Below are 13076 nucleotides of genomic sequence, written 5' to 3'. Positions count from 1 at the left end.
TCTGTTATATTCAGGAGTGATTTCATCATTATTGGCAGGGAGAGATAAAACACTTTCCCCTGGGGTCGGCCCTCGGTTGCATCACTCGGATGCTGGTTTTAAGTTTCACCAAGAACCCTTGGATGTGCTTCATCCTTTTTATAAACTGAGTGAATGAGTGAGTTGGGTTTAACGCCGCTTTTAACAGTATTCCAGTCATATCGCGGCGTGTCAGCTTAATGTAGGAGGAAAGCCCGAAGTGATGCAGGTCTCAGACATTTACCACTTCGGTGAAACCCACAAGCACAGGTATGGTGCTGACAAACCTAGAAACAAAATTGGGGCGAACCAGGATTCGAACCCACAACCATAGGTTTCTGACGTGCCCAAGGGACGCAACTCTGCACAGCGAATCGCGGCGCCTTAGACGACTGGGCCACCTGTGCCCCCTCATATAAACTGTCTGCACAAACTGTCTATATGGCCTGTCTTTATGTACTATCTATATACAATGCCAAATACACTGTCTATGTGAACTGTCTGTTGAGTGAACATCCATTTATAGCTGAGAACATAGGATTTTATATTTCTAGCAAAGTCTTTGAAAGATTGATATTCCTAATTCTTTTGATTTTTTAAGAAAATATGAACAATTAACATTTGTACTGAAACAGATTTAACAGAACATAACCATTTTTAGCAAAATCATTTATGAATTTTTCATCAACCACAAAGAGATTTAGGAGTGAAAGCTTCAACTGGTGATAGAAATATCATCACTCAGTACTCTCCAGTTTCCAATAAATTTTCCTTTATCGGAACAAAATGTTTCCATATGACAAACACATGTATTGTATTGCCGATAAAATATTTGAAACAGAAAAGATTATTATAATCTATGTATCTCAACTTTATGATGGAGTCAGCAAAATCATTATCCTGTTGGCCAATAGTGCAAGAATATTCTCTGGAAGGTGAGGTGTTTGTTGTTCGTATTTGACAGTTATGGCAGTATCGATATCGATAAAAGATAATTTCAACACTCTCTTAACTGTTTTGATAGTCTGCTTGTTATTGAATGACAGATGCGGCGATATTCTGTGTGATGGCAGTCTGTAAATCCAGACAATTAATTGATTGACAACGTGAGCATTGATCTACACAATAGGGACACTCTGACATGCAATCAGGCAATTCCCCATGCCAGTCCACCTGATCCAGTTAGTTGTCTCTTACAACAAGCACAGGTTGCTGTGGACCTATGCTTGTCCTCAGGGCTCCCATGGGTGGACCGTCTTGATGCAACACACAATCAGGGGGCAGATGTCAAATTATGCAAAAGTGGTCTATATCTACATGGTTATAAATCTGTACCATCTGTCTATAATCTGTACTGTTATTGACAGAGAGGAAAGATGTGTTAATTTATGATCTTGACACTTTCTGCTTTTGTCAATTGCCTCCATACAAATTTCATCTTTCAACAGTCGAATACAGATACATCCAGATCAGTGCCGTAGCAGTTGCCCCCCTAGATTTTTTATAGGAAACAGTTTTATTTGAATCAAGTTAGGGACTAGTGATTCTTGTACAAATATTTGCCCCCCCTGGTAAAAAGAGTTAACTACAGCCTTGCAGATCCTTTTGTCTTCTTAGAAAGGGTTTGTATTAAAGTCCATCATCAAGCACCAATCCCGTTAGTCGTTTCTTACACAATGGATTGTCACCTTTTACAGGAAGCATGGGTTGCTGAAGACCTATTCTACCCCGTATCTTCACAGGTTTGGTAGACAAGAGATGCACATACTCTTACAAGTGTTGTGTTTTTATCACAGTGTAGCCCAATGATTAAATATACGTCTATCATGATACTTGTAAATACTTGTACCAGTACTGAGAACATATTGATTCTGTGTGAGTGAGTGAGTTGGGTTTAACGCCGCTTTTAACAGTATTCCAGTTAAATCGCGGCATGTCAGCTTAATGTGGGAGGAAAGTCCGAAGTGATGCAGGTCTCGGACGTTTACCACTTCGATGAAACCCACGAGCACGGGTATGGTGCTGACAAACCTAGAAACATAATCCGGGCGAACCGGGATTCGAACTCGCAATCATAGGTTTCTGGCGTGCCCAAGGGACACAACTCTGCACAGCGAATTGCGGCGCCTTAGATGACTGGGCCACCCATGCCCCCTTATTGATTCTGAAGCTTCATAACGTCAATTGTGTGATCGGCGTTGATGGATGACAAAGTAGACAAAAATTTATGGATGACAATTTCTGTGATGGTTGTTGCATGTCATTGTATCCCAATTATGTACATCGATGCTCATGATGTCAATCAGTGGATTGTCTGGTCCAGACTCGATTATTTACAGACCGCCGTCATATAGGTGGAATATTGCTGAGTGCTGCGTTATGAAACAAACAAACAAATCTTAACTACCACTGCAATATGATCATCAGGATTTTGAAAAGAACCTCACCCGTGAAGATCCGGGGTAGAATAGGTCTTCAGCAACCCATGCTTGTCGTAAAAGGCGACTAACGGGATCGGGTGGTCAGGCTCGCTGACTTGGTGGATGCATGTCATCAATCCCAATTGCGTGGATGGATGCTTATGATATTAATCAATGGATTGTCTGGTCCAGACTCGATTTTTTACAGATGCCGTCATATACCTGGAATATTGCGATTTTTTACAGATGCCGTTATACGTCATATAGCTGGAATATTGCTGAGTGCGGCGTTAAACAACAAACCAAACCAAACCAATCACTTTTTGAGGAAAAAAACCAAAACATTTTCTTAATGTTTTCTCTCATCTACCATGTCATTTTTACAAATGGAAATCATATGTTGTAAACAGGTCCATAGAAAATAACAATAATTACCCTTAATAGTCAGACAGTCATTTTGGGTTTAAAGGTGCATCAGGTGTGCTCCTGGTTCCTTAATAAACTCAATTGTTGTGAAAGGGACATTTATTTATCACTCTGGAACCTAATGTTGATAAATAAGTGTACCTTGTACATCTATATTTATTTAATGAGAGCAAAGATTCATTTAACAGCTGAAAATTGTAAGGTTAAGATTGAGGTTCATTAGGTGGAATAGCGGTACCTAAATATTTAATCAGTTGCTAGGGAAATGCTCCTTGTCAGCCTAGTGATTGTCAATCACTGCCCTTAGGGAAAAAGAGAACAAAATAATTGAATTCAATCCTTTTTTGTTGGCAGATTGGAACCAGAAAAGGAAGCAAGAAATTCCGTTTATCAAATGTGACAATGCACAGTGAAAGAGGCATAGTTTAAAAGGTAAAACGATGAAGAAAAAAATGTTATTAATTAAATCATGTTATGTGGTTTATTTTCAGACTGACGATATATCTAGTAATATGAAAGAGTTGGGTGGTACTTAACTTCTTTTAAATAGTAATATTTAAACATTTGATTATTACCATCAACATCATGACATTTTCATTATCACTTTCATCCCCATCATAATCATTGTTATTATTGAAATGCCTGTTATTATTTCAGTCATTCTTATTGTAATGACTCTCCTCCTTATCAACTTTTTCATCAATATAGGGACAGCCTCCGTGGTCTAGTGGTAGAGCGTCCGCCCGGAGAGCGGAAGGTCCGGGTTCGATCCCCGGCCATGTCATACCAAAAGACGTTAAAAGATGGTACTTGTTGTTACCCTGTCCGGCGCTCGGCATTAAGGGGCTAAAACAAGGACTGGTCAGCTCAGAGTTAGTATACTGTGTCTGAGTGGGGTATTCATGTTAAACTGCGGCATGGTATCTCAGTGGGCTAGCACTGTAAATCGGCATCAGTCCGGACTAGTACAAGCAGCCACACACACACACGTGCATGCATGTCGCTATATAAATGCAATAATCTTAGATGCGACATTAAACCCAATTTCACCTCACCTCATCAATATAGGTAACTACGTTGTCAGTGGCAGAATGTTTTTACATTTGATGACCTTTTTGTATGGACGTTGCCATGATAACATGTTGATTTAATTGTTTGTAAAGGTATTGTCTTGGGTGAACCCCCCAAACAGATGTTACAAATGATCCAAATGGATCCACCATTATTAAAATCCTGGATCCGCTTCTGATTGTAATCATTTTTCACATTATCATTGTTAGGGAGTGAGTGAGTATGGTTTTACGCCGCTTTTAGCAACATTCCAGTAATATCACGGCGGCGGACACCAGAAATGGGCTTCACACATTGTACCCTTGTCGGGAATCGAACCCGGGTCTTTGGAGTGACAAGCGAATGCTTTATCCAGGCTAGGCTACCCGACCGCCCCTTATCATTGTTAACCATCATCACCATCCTCATCATTTAAATCATCATTTGAATGGCGTCAAGGAATACACATCACTTGGAATCTTTTATGTTCCATGTAAGAAAACTGCCTCCATGGTCTAGTTGTAGCACGTCCGCCTGGAGAGCAGAAGGTCCAGGGTTTGATCCGCGGCTGCGTCATACCAAATGACGTTAAAAGATGGTACTTGTTGTTACCCTGCCTGACACTCGGCATTAAGGGGCTAAAACAAGGACTGGTCGGCTCAGAGTCTGTATATTGTGTCTGAGTGGGGAATTCATGTTAAACTGCAGTGTGGAATCTCAATGTGCTAGCCCTAAAAAATTGGCATCTGTCTGGACTAGTACAAGCAACCACACACTAACGTGCATGCATGTCTCTATGTATGAGTGCAATAATCGCAATGTTAAACCTCATAGCGCCTCACCTTACCTCACCTCACCTCCATGTAAGTGAGTGAGTGACTGAGTCTGGTTTACGACGCTTTTAACAGTATATTCAAGTTATATCACAGCCTGTCAGCTTAATGACGGAGGAAAGCCCAAGGTGATGCAGGTCTCAGACATTTACCACTTCGATGAAACCCATGAGCACAGGAATGGTGCTCACAAACCTAGAAACATAATCGGGGCGAACCAGGATTTGAACCCACGATCATAGGTTTCTGACGTATCCAAGGGACACAGCTCTGCACAGCGAATCGCAGCCCCTTAGACGACTGGGCTACCCGTGCCTCCCTCCATCTAACAGTCCACTGTGATGATGGTCACACTGTGAGCCCTGGCAGATTCTTTGTACCTGATCTGATGGTATAGATGCTGATGGTGTAGGAGATGCCTATGGTGTAGATGCTGATGGTGTAGATGCTGATGGTGGAGATGCTGATAGTGGAGATGCTGATGGTGGAGATGCTGATGGTGTAGGAGATGCTGATGGTGGAGATGCTGATGGTGTAGATGCTGATGGTGTAGATGCTGATGGTGTAGGAGATGCTGATGGTGGAGATGCTGATGGTGTAGATGCTGATGGTGTAGATGCTGATGGTGTAGATGCTGATGGTGGAGATGCTGATGGTGTAGATGCTGATGGTGTAGATGCTGATGGTGTAGGAGATGGTGATGATGGAGATGCTGATGGTGTAGATGCTGATGGTGTAGATGCTGATGGTGGAGATGCTGATGGTGGAGATGCTGATGGTGTAGATGCTGATGGTGGAGATGCTGATGGTGTAGGAGATGCTGATGGTGTAGGAGATGGTGATGATGGAGATGCTGATGGTGTAGGAGATGGTGATGGTGTAGATGCTGATGGTGTAGGAGATGGTGATGGTGTAGATGCTGATGGTGGAGATGCTGATGGTGTAGATGCTGATGGTGTAGATGCTGATGGTGTAGATGCTTATGGTGGAGATCCTGATGGTGTAGATGCTGATGGTGTAGATGCTGATGGTGTAGATGCTGATGGTGTAGGAGATGCTGATGGTGTAGATGCTGATGGTGTAGATGCTGATGGTCGAGATGCTGATGGTATTAACCACTGATGTTCTTGGACCTAACTCAGTTGCTGACAGGCCACAGCAATTCAGCTGGAATATTTTGTGTCGTAAAACAACACTCATTCACTCATCACTGTCATTATTGCTGTGGTGAGATTGTTTTGTTTTCATGACACAAATTATCAGAGTACTAGGTCAGTACAGCCTTTGATCTTATGTTCATCTTAGCCTTTGGCATAACCATGAAGAGTTGTGTACCCTGGGCGACAGCCTCCCTCATCAGCCAAGATGGACACCTCGGGGACATCTAGGTACCAGTGCAGGGGGGTAATCAGCACAAATCTTCAATATTACCGTATTTGACATAATAAGCGCCCCTCTCGAATAAGCGCCCACGGCGATATTTGCTAATATATTATTGGCTAGTGAACAACAGTATTCGCACTCGTGTGTTATATGCCCCCTTAATTGTGGGCAATTAAATTCTGGAAAATATATCTGTCGTGTATAATATGCACAGACTTTTCATTTGTATCATTTCGGGCTGTCAGCATAAACCACAAAATTATAAATATTATATTAAGAGAATTCTAATTCTGAGAGCGCCCTGGGCGCTTATTACGTTGAATAGGGTAGTGTGTGTGTGTGTGTGTGTGTGTGTGTGTGTGTGTGTGTGTGTGTGTGTGTGTGTGTGTGTGTGTGTGTGTGTGTGTGTGTGTGTGTGTGTGTGTGTGTGTGTGTGCCTGTTTGTTTGCATGTGTGTCTGTGTTAGTGTGTGTTTGAGATTATGTGTGAGTGAGTGTGTGCCTGCCGGTCTGTGTGTGGGTGGGTGTGAGTGTGTGTGTGAGTGTGAGTGTGCCTGTTTGTGTGTGAGTGTGTGTTTTAGTTTGAGTGTGAGGGTGCCTGTTGGTGTGTAAGTGTGAGTGCATGAGTTTTAGTGTGTGTGAGTGTGAGAGTGTGTTTGTGTGCCTGCCTGTTTGTGAGTGTGTGTGTGTGTGAGTATGTGAGAATGTGTTTGAGTTTTAGTGTTAGTGTTAGTTTGTGAGTGTGCCTGTTTGAGTGTGCGTGTGTGTGCCTGCCTGTTTGTGTGTGTGTTTTAGTTTGAGTGAGTTTGAGTGTGCCTGTTTGTTTGAGTGTGTGTGTGTGTGTGTACCTGCCTTTTTGTGTGTGTGTGAGTTTTAGTTTGAGTGTGATTGTGCCTGTGAGTGTGCCTCTGTGTGTGTGTGCCTCTGTGTGTGTGTGCCTCTGTGTGTGTGTGTGTGTGTGTGTGTGTGTGTTTGTGTGTGTGTGTGTGTTTTAGTTTGAGTGTGATTGTGCCTGTGAGTGTGCCTCCGTGTGTGTGCCTCTGCGAGCGTGCGTGGGTGCGTGCTTGCGTGCAAAAACAGCAAAAACTATTCTGTCTCAAACAAACATCCACCCAAATATCACCTGGTCTGTCCTTTGCTGAAACTGCTGCCCTGGATGGTGTAGAGAACATCAAAACTACAAACAGCAAACTCTTACCTCAGATTAAATAGTATAGGAATCTTCACCAAACTCTAAAAATGACCTATCCAGTTCTTGCCCACTTTTGTCTGATATATGATCAAATAAGTTCATCAGGCCAAGCCAGGACCTGCTTTGTAGGCTTTAGAGGGAGGTGTAATTATGTATTGATATTAGTGATATATTTCACACAATATAGCATACACAAAACAAGATTACCAGTTCAGCAATCAATAATCCCATAACACGTACTGTTGACTTTCTTGCACAGCCATGTTGAAAGTTGTATTGCATAACACAAACAGCACGTTCTTCATCTCGACATTAAATGGAGTCAGGATGAGAAAAACATATTTGTAATATTCCAACAATTCGTTTTATTTACCACAGATCCCCAATACCCACTTCCATGCCAAGGGGTTGTTTTGAATGAACGGCAAAGGTCAAGGACCTTCCTCTGGGGATACAGTGTGTCCAATCGGCCTCTCCGCGTTCTCACAATGGAAGTCACGAGCCCGAAGGCATGTGAGAGTTTTTTCAGCCTTACATCAGTTGCCGGCAGCCGGACCCAGCTGGTCAAGGGGATCGAGGAAGAGAGCACTACTAGAAAATCCTCATCTGAAGACGTCCCTCTCAAAGAGATGAAGGTAAAACTCAGTTCTACTTGTTTCATTTTCTTGTGCAATTAATATAAAATTCAAATAAGTAGAGGATGTGAAACATATTTTTCAATATCTTCAATGTGAAAATGTCTTAACTTAATAAGGTTGAAAATGGAAGTAGTTCTTAGGGTTTTTCTCCAAGGTCGTTGATCGTGTGGACTTCTTGTGAGAGCTTTAGAGATTTGGGAGAAATTGTGAAAGTTATTGTAGCACAAGGTCTTGATATTTGCTTGAGAACACATGTGCCATTGTGGCTAGATCTAGTAAGGTAAGAATATTCCTCCATATTAATCTTTTCACCAAGACTTTTGTGAATACTGTTGTCAAACAAAATATTTGCTCGCTGCTCATGCTATCAACGCTTAGTTTGACTCGTACATATGGTTGTTGTCCGTCATATGGTTGTAAATTGTAAATTGTTGAAAGCAAACAACATTCATCCAGAATCAAAAGACAGCTAACTTACAAGGGGAGGACAAACCAGTGATTGACAGCGTGAGCAGGAAGTTATAATTTTTAAGTGTTGCAAAATGACAGCTAGTCAAAACTACAGATATATAGGTCATACATTGAGGTCTTCATCTTAAGTCTTCATACTGACTGGTTATTTCAATTCATAAACAAAAGCGACAAAACCCGTCGTATGACCATAAGAGTTCTCTGCTAAATGTTGAGTTCTTTGTACAATTCCGTCATAACTTTAGCACGTAGGGATGGGACGAGTCCAAATTTACTACCTGAGTACCCACACCACTATTACCCGACCCTACCTGGGTACCTGCTGTTTGTGTCAAGAGATAGGTTCAAAATGTCCAATTGGGAATGGTTTGACAGTAGCCATGGCAGAATATATTTAGATACACATATAAAACGATGTGGTCATGCATACACTGAAGTTGACTGACGTTTTAGCTTTGTTCAAATATACATACGTCAGAAGGAACGTGTTCATAGTCATGAAGAAATACATTTGAGACTTAAAATTGTCGTGTAACCATGTAGTTATATAGTGAATTTTTGTCATTAAACAATATATCACATGACTAACCACGGGTCCGGGTAGTCCTGTGGGTACCTGGGATCTACTCAGTACCCACCCGACCCGTTTACCCGAGTTACCCGTCCCAGCCCTATTAGCATGTGTTTATGAATCACATCACATAGTGATGATACCAGGTGGTCGCAAGAAGGTGAGCGTATCCTGCTGCACCGGTGGCACCTGTCACAAACAAGACAGGTGTTCACCTGAACAAAGACCCGTGAAGATCCGGGTAGAATAGGTCTTCAGCAACCCATGCTTGCTGTAAAACGTGACTATGCTTGTCGTAAAAGGCGACTAACAGAATCGGGTGGTCAGGCTCGCTGACTTGCTTGATGCATGTCATCGATCCCAATTGCGTGGATCGATGCTCATGATATCAATCACTGGATTGTCTGGTCCAGACTCGATTATTTACAGACCGCCGTCATATAGCTGGAATATTGCTGAGTGCAGCGTTAAACAACAAACCAACCAAACAACCAGCCTGAACAAACACGGGCACATATGGCACAATTAAGTCAAAGAAGGGAATTACATCAGACGCCATTTTGGTCACTGATGCGTCAGATTTGGAAACGTCTACCATAAAACTTTTTGAAATTTTGACTGATGCCCTGAATGTTGTAACCTTGAGCAAACATCTTTCGAGCAAGAGTTGTTTTTCTAAATCTTTGTAGAAAGACCCAGCTTGATTGTACCTCAACTGTTTTGAAATGTAGACACCAAAGGCAGGGGTTGCTGGAATATTGCTTGACAAAAAGGGAAAGTTAACTTTTGGACAATTGAAGTCTTCCATCTTGTCATACAGTCTTGTGGATATTTGTTTATCACTCTGAATCTTCATGCATAGATTTAAATAACAAACAGATGAGGTGTCACTGGTCTCTTTTACTTCTAGTTCAGGATGCTAAATCAGTGGAGGGAATTGGCTACTTGACAATCATTGTTTGTTTGTTTGTTTGTTTGTTTGTTTGTTTGCTGTTTGTTTTTTGTTGCCACACTCAGCTATGTGACAGCAATCTGTAAATATTCAAGACTGGACCAGACAATCCAGTGATTGACATCATGAGCATCAATCTATGCGATTTGGATACGATGACACGCATCAACCAAGTCAGCGATCTGGACCACCCAATCCCAATCGCCTCTTACGACAAGCATAGTCACTTTTTACAGCAGGCATGGGTTGCTGAAGACCTATTCTACCCCGGATCTTTAGCCATTGAACAATATTAGATCATATAAAAACATCAGTAAGTTAAACTTGTTTGTCAAGTCACCATGTTTTGATTTTGCCAATCTGAACAGAAATTCTGATTCATAAAAGATGCTTCTGGAATATTCTTCAGTGGAACTGCTGTAGAAAGGGAAGAATTTCTGCAAACTACTGCATGTGTTTCTTGTTCATACAGGAATATTGCAATGTTTTGTTCCAAATGAACATGTTTCAGTATAGGGCTGGGACGGGTAACTCGGGTACTCGGGTCGGGTGGTTTCTGAGTAGGTCCCGGTTACCCACAGGACTACCCGGACCCGTGGTTAGTCAAGTGATATATTGTTTAATGGTAACAAATATCTAGAACTTTAACTGTTACACTAGAAGTGACTAGTGTTAGAATTTCTTTCTGACTATACACCAATTCCTTCTGACTTTATATATCTAAATACATCTAGGGCTACGGTCAAACTATTCCTAACCGAATATTTGTACCTATCTATTGAGACCTACAGCAGGTACCCGGGTAGGGTTAGGTAATAGTGGGGTGGGTATCCGGGTAGTAACTTTGGACTTGTCCAAGCCCTATTTCAGTATATCTAAGACTATGCAACAATTGCAATCTCACTAAATCAGATCTTAGTGCGCACTACTGCAAAACAAAGTTCTGAGGACATCGCGTTACAGGTCACGTCAGAACAACCTTTCGTAGACTTTGGCCGACAGCCCGTAAATATCGTTCTGAATACCTCAAGATTGCATTATTAGAAAACGTTTGCCAAAGTTGAAGCGGTGCATTGATTGGTTGGATGAAAGATCGTTCTGACGTGACCTGTAAAGGATGTCCTAAGATCTTTGTGTAGCGGAAGGGAGCACTAAGATCTGACTTTTATTGATATTAAACAAATAGGGAAATCAGAAGCTTGTTCAGCACTTAATTAGACATGTTTAGGTTTATGGTTAAAATTGCTGTAAATATATTAAAACCCATATCCCACCTAATATGAAAAATGATGATAAAGACCGTTAATTTGTATTTTTGTTTGTTTCAAAATTTATTGCATCATTACAGGACAACAATGGTACAAGTTTTAGATTCCCAGATTGATTTTGTGTCAGTGTTTCACTAAAGTCTTTGGGGATGTATTTGTCACATAAGAGAAGAAAGATTGGCAATGTTTATGTACAAGAATGAAATGCCACCTCTGTCATTAAATTCCTAGAGAGACTGCTGAGACAACTATATTGACCCCCTCCCTCCCCCCCTCCCTGAAGAACTGTGTAACAAGAGTTAAAATATTGTGTTTTTTTAACAACAAAACAGAAAAGTCTATGTAGCTCTTTGAAAAAAAATCTAAATTGCATTGATAAATAAAGTAGCTTACCAAAACCAAAAACATCCTTGCTTCTGAATAAAATGTATATGAAAGCAATTCATATTTATATAAAAACTTAAATTTCTAAATGAGTTGGGATTGGATACTTTCTCAAAATAAATAACAAAGCTGTGTACCTTTATGTAAATTTCCTTCCTTAGAACCAGTGAACAAAATTTTATTTTTATTACTATTTCTTATGTTATAAATCAACAACATTTTCGAGCAGCATAGAGATGTGGATTAATGTCTGTTATTATAACACATTATTATTTATCATAACACAAGAATCAATATAAACAATATCCTCCAAAGTTAATTTCATTGATAAGTATAAAAACGAATCTTTTATTGATTATTCCAAAAGGTGCCTGGAAATAAAGTGATTCCACACAGCGCCAATATGGTAAAGTCTGGCATATTTACACCCTACATACCGTATTCGACGTAATAAGCGCCACGCTCTAATAAGCGCCCACGGCGATATTTGCTAATATATTGGCAAGTGAACAATCCCAATTAGCATTCCTTCCAATTGATCAATGTACACAAGACTTATTTATTTGTGTATAATACGCACTCGTGTGTTATATGCACCCTCAATTATGGGCAATTAAATTCTGGAAAAATATATCTGTCGTATATAAACAGTTCAGGCCGTCAGCCTAAACCACGAAATGTATCTTTCAACTCTGTTTTTTTCCACCAAAATAATATTCCAATAAGAGCCCCCTATTTCTAATTTTGAGAGCGCCCTGGGCGCTTATTACGTCGAATACGGTAATCTAGCTAACTCAGCTTCTCGACAGATCACTGTTCAGTTTCACAATGTCAAAACTTCGCCACACCAGATCAATCACGAATATCACACAAGTGTTGCTTCTCAGTGGGAGAGAGGAAATAGAGTTTAATCTTGGCTTGGGAATATCACATGTTTATATCCTACAAGAGACCACAAGTTGTATTGGATTTTGGGAATTTCATCATTGGCTTTTGCAGTTGTTACGTGCGGGGTTTGTCTCGGTAGGAGACAAATTAAACCTTAAGGCAGCGGTCGCAAACTTTTCTTTGATGTCTCCTGTCTGGTGTGGAGCGTTGGTTGATATATTTATCAATCATATACTTTATCAAGCCAAGTTATCAGATATTTTTTAGTATATAATCCCGGTCAGATTTTGGGATTACATTTGGTACAGTCTCAGTGATTGTTTGTGTTTTATTGAACAAAGAAGGCTATAGATGTGCTGATCAGATTTGGTCACCCATTGCTGCCTTTGATTAATTGGCATAAACATTCTAATTACCGTATTCAACGTATTCAGCGCCCCGTTCTAATAAGCGCCCACGGCGATATTTGCTAATATATTGGCTAGTGACCAATCCCAATTAGCACCCCTTCCGATTGATCATGTACACAAGACTTATTCGTGTATAATACGCACTCGTGTGGTATATGCACCGTTAATTATGG

At 40.8% G+C, this 13076-nt stretch overlaps 2 protein-coding genes across 2 annotated transcripts in view; one reads left to right on the top strand and one right to left on the bottom strand.

Moving 5' to 3' along the window:
• LOC139446180 (adenylate cyclase type 2-like) overlaps positions 1-13076 on the top strand; it is a 102423-nt gene that overhangs the window by 47272 nt on the left and 42075 nt on the right. Inside the window, exons 2-3 of the mRNA XM_071227490.1 lie at positions 3219-3296; positions 7700-7956. Of these exons, the coding sequence (XP_071083591.1) occupies positions 7810-7956 (147 nt within the window). The 5' untranslated portion in view covers positions 3219-3296; positions 7700-7809. The remainder of the gene's footprint in view (positions 1-3218; positions 3297-7699; positions 7957-13076) is intronic.
• On the bottom strand, positions 5096-5947 carry LOC139447535 (dynein heavy chain-like). The gene has a single exon (XM_071228942.1). The coding sequence runs from the start codon at positions 5945-5947 to the stop codon at positions 5096-5098; it is 852 nt and encodes a 283-aa protein (XP_071085043.1).

This window comes from Haliotis cracherodii, unplaced genomic scaffold (assembly GCF_022045235.1).
Source record: "Haliotis cracherodii isolate W230 unplaced genomic scaffold, xgHalCrac1.p SCAF_10, whole genome shotgun sequence".
Classification (NCBI taxonomy): Eukaryota; Metazoa; Mollusca; class Gastropoda; order Lepetellida; family Haliotidae; genus Haliotis; species Haliotis cracherodii.
Note: the sequence above shows the minus strand (reverse complement) of the source record. Positions and strands in the feature narration are given on the sequence as shown.

Bases quoted from the DNA above. Each gene is read 5' to 3' on its own strand.
- LOC139447535 (XM_071228942.1), bottom strand. From the start codon at position 5,947: ATGAGTGTTGTTTTACGACACAAAATATTCCAGCTGAATTGCTGTGGC.